This window comes from Alligator sinensis, unplaced genomic scaffold, assembly GCF_000455745.1.
Source record: "Alligator sinensis unplaced genomic scaffold, ASM45574v1 scaffold1165_1, whole genome shotgun sequence".
Taxonomy (NCBI): domain Eukaryota; kingdom Metazoa; phylum Chordata; order Crocodylia; family Alligatoridae; genus Alligator; species Alligator sinensis.
Genome location: NW_005842477.1, coordinates 36,984 through 39,538, shown reverse-complemented (window position 1 = coordinate 39,538; position 2,555 = coordinate 36,984). Strand labels below are relative to the sequence as shown.

The following is a 2,555-nucleotide window of genomic DNA, read 5'->3' as shown; positions in this document are numbered from 1 at the left end:
CCCCCCCCCCCCCCAGACCCCTGCCACCCTTGTGCCCCCGACCTGGAAGCCTCTGCCTGCAGCTGCTTTCCCTGCATGTGGCTGCTCTAGCACCATGTGGCCCCTGGCTACATCGCTGGACCAGGGGAGCACAGGGCCACACTGGTACCCTGGGATCGGGAGCAGGGTGTGTGTGTGTGTCCATGCAGTGAGGGAGGGAGAGACAGAGACAGAAAGCAATGAGGGAAGGAAAGAGAGAGAGAGTTTGTGTGTGTATAGTGAGGGAAACATACAGTGTGTGTGTGTGTGTGTAATGAGGGAAACACACAGTGTGTGTGTGTGTAGCGAGAAAAACACACAATGTGTGTGTGTGCAATGAGGGAGGGAGAGTGTATGTGTGTTTGTAGGGTGAGTCCCACAAGCACTCCCACCATACACATGCACCCACACCCCCCTTGCATTGCTGTACATGCAGACCCCCACACCTCCCTACACACCCAGAACCCCCCACAAACCTATACCCACCCCAGTGCCCCCCACATACCCACAATATACAAGAGTAAGACTCCATTTTAAGCTATTGTGCAATCACCTCTACGTACACTATACAGACACATATAAATCAGGACAAATATATTTTTTGAAATCTAATTAATGAATGTTGTAGTTATTTGATTTTTAGACTATAATTTGGTGTTTTTCTGGTTCTGAGATGGCAAAGCCCCTTGCTGAAAGGAGTACTTCTGGGAACAAGGGAGGGGCTTCTGGTGGCAAAGGTCAGGGGTTAGGCGGCTGGACTTCCAGTCCCAAGATGGTGACCATTGGGCAGGGCACCTGTCAAAGGGTGGGACTACTCATGTGGCTCTTGACAGCTTACCAAAACTCGATAAAGTGGCCCTCTGCCGGAAATAATTGCCGGCCCCTGCCCTACAGGGTCCTGCAACAGGGTCTCCATACCAGTGTGGGGGTGGGGAAGAAGGAAGGGAATGGGGGTGCAGCTCTCCTGCAGTCTATGTAGCTTTGCCAAATCCCCCACCCTCCCTTTGCCAAATCCTGAGTCCACCCCTGGGAACATACTGGTCAAGAGTGCAGTGGAGCTGCCTATGAGGGAGCCCAAGGACAGAACAAGGAATGAAGTACACTGGGAAGGTGATAAGAGGACCTAGGACTGTGACAGCAAAGCCCGCTTCCAGGAAGGATTGAGGGGCATTGGCAGGATGGGCATCAGCAATTTGCAAAGGCCTCACAGGCAGAGGCTGAAACAGCCCTTAATCCCACCCTTTGTGTATCTCTACACCAAAAAACAGCTTGACCCCATGAGGCCTCAGTGCATTCTGAGTTCCCCAGCTCTCCATGCAGGTTGTGGCAGATGAAGGCTGTGAGCAGCATACAGGTGGCTCTTTCTCCCCATACTAGGTGGATAAGGAGATGTGTTTCCCTTTGAATTTGGGATTAGTTCTTGATTGTCAGAGATGCAACCAGTGACAGAGGGAGAGACTTTGAAGGCATCCCAAACACTAAACACCAGCATCCCTACATGTACCAGGAAGCTGAAGTTGATGCTCCAGTCTGATCACAGGGCCTAGATGAGCCACAACAAGCCAGCGGCTTCAGAAGTGCTCCTCAGCGACAGAGACAGGAGAGTTGATCTGTTGTTAGTCTCCTAATTGGCCCCTTGGCAGCTTGTTAAAAGCCCTGAGGAAAGTTTCCTGTGAGTTCTCTCCTGACTGCTGCCTGTTCGGAGACTTTCTTAACAATACCCAGAGTGGCTTGTTAAGCCCAGAGTCCTGCGAGGTTGCTTGGGCCCAAAGGGACATTTCCACTTTGGGGAAGAAGAGACCAAAACTATGGAGGCTGATGACAGCTCTGATGGCTGGGTTTAACCACTATAGTTGGCAAGGGCTGGAATTAAGGCCACCATTGCTGACATGATCAGTGTGTGGAGCTGCAGCTGTTTGTTACCTTGGTCTCTGCGTAAACCATACTGTGACCTTCTAGTTCGCTTTGCAGCCCCATCCCCTTAGTCCCAGGCAGCACACATACTCTGACCATCAACTTTGTTTCAGCCACCCAGGTCTATTGCCGGTTTATTTCAGAAAGAGTTAAAGATACAGCGTTTAAAAAACATGAGGCCTTTCTTTATTTGACTTTGCTTATTCAGCTTCTTGCTTTAAATTGCTCTAAGGGAGGTCAAGGGGGAGACTAGGTTGGCCTCTGGGCACATCCAGCACTGCTCACTGTTAGGTAGTCCCACACTGCAGTGAACGGAGGGGGAAAATGGGTCTTTGCATGCAGCTGGCCTCCTACTACAGGCCCAGTTTGCAGCAGTGCTAAGCATCTACAAAGTTTATTGAAGCCTGATGAAGCTGCAGGTTTTCAACATGTTTGAAAATCAAGGTAGTTTATTTCCTGGCCACATTCACCTTATGTGGGCTAATGTTCTCGAGGCTAATGATAACTCTTCTCCAGGGGTTAATATTGGCAGCTGGACTGTCTTGGTCTGGGAAGGAGATACATTAGGAAGCAGCAGCAACATGTGGCAGTGAAGGAGGATATTGTATGTTGAGGGTGAGACT

General features: G+C 50.4%; 1 protein-coding gene across 1 annotated transcript in view; it reads right to left on the bottom strand.

The window, feature by feature from the left end:
- Positions 1-1,995, bottom strand: part of LOC102385787 (E3 ubiquitin-protein ligase TRIM17-like) — a 20,546-nt gene extending 18,551 nt beyond the window's left edge. The window contains exon 1 of the mRNA XM_025212667.1: positions 1,942-1,995. Within this exon, the coding sequence (XP_025068452.1) occupies positions 1,942-1,995 (54 nt within the window). The remainder of the gene's footprint in view (positions 1-1,941) is intronic.
- Positions 1,996-2,555: the final 560 nt, after the last annotated feature.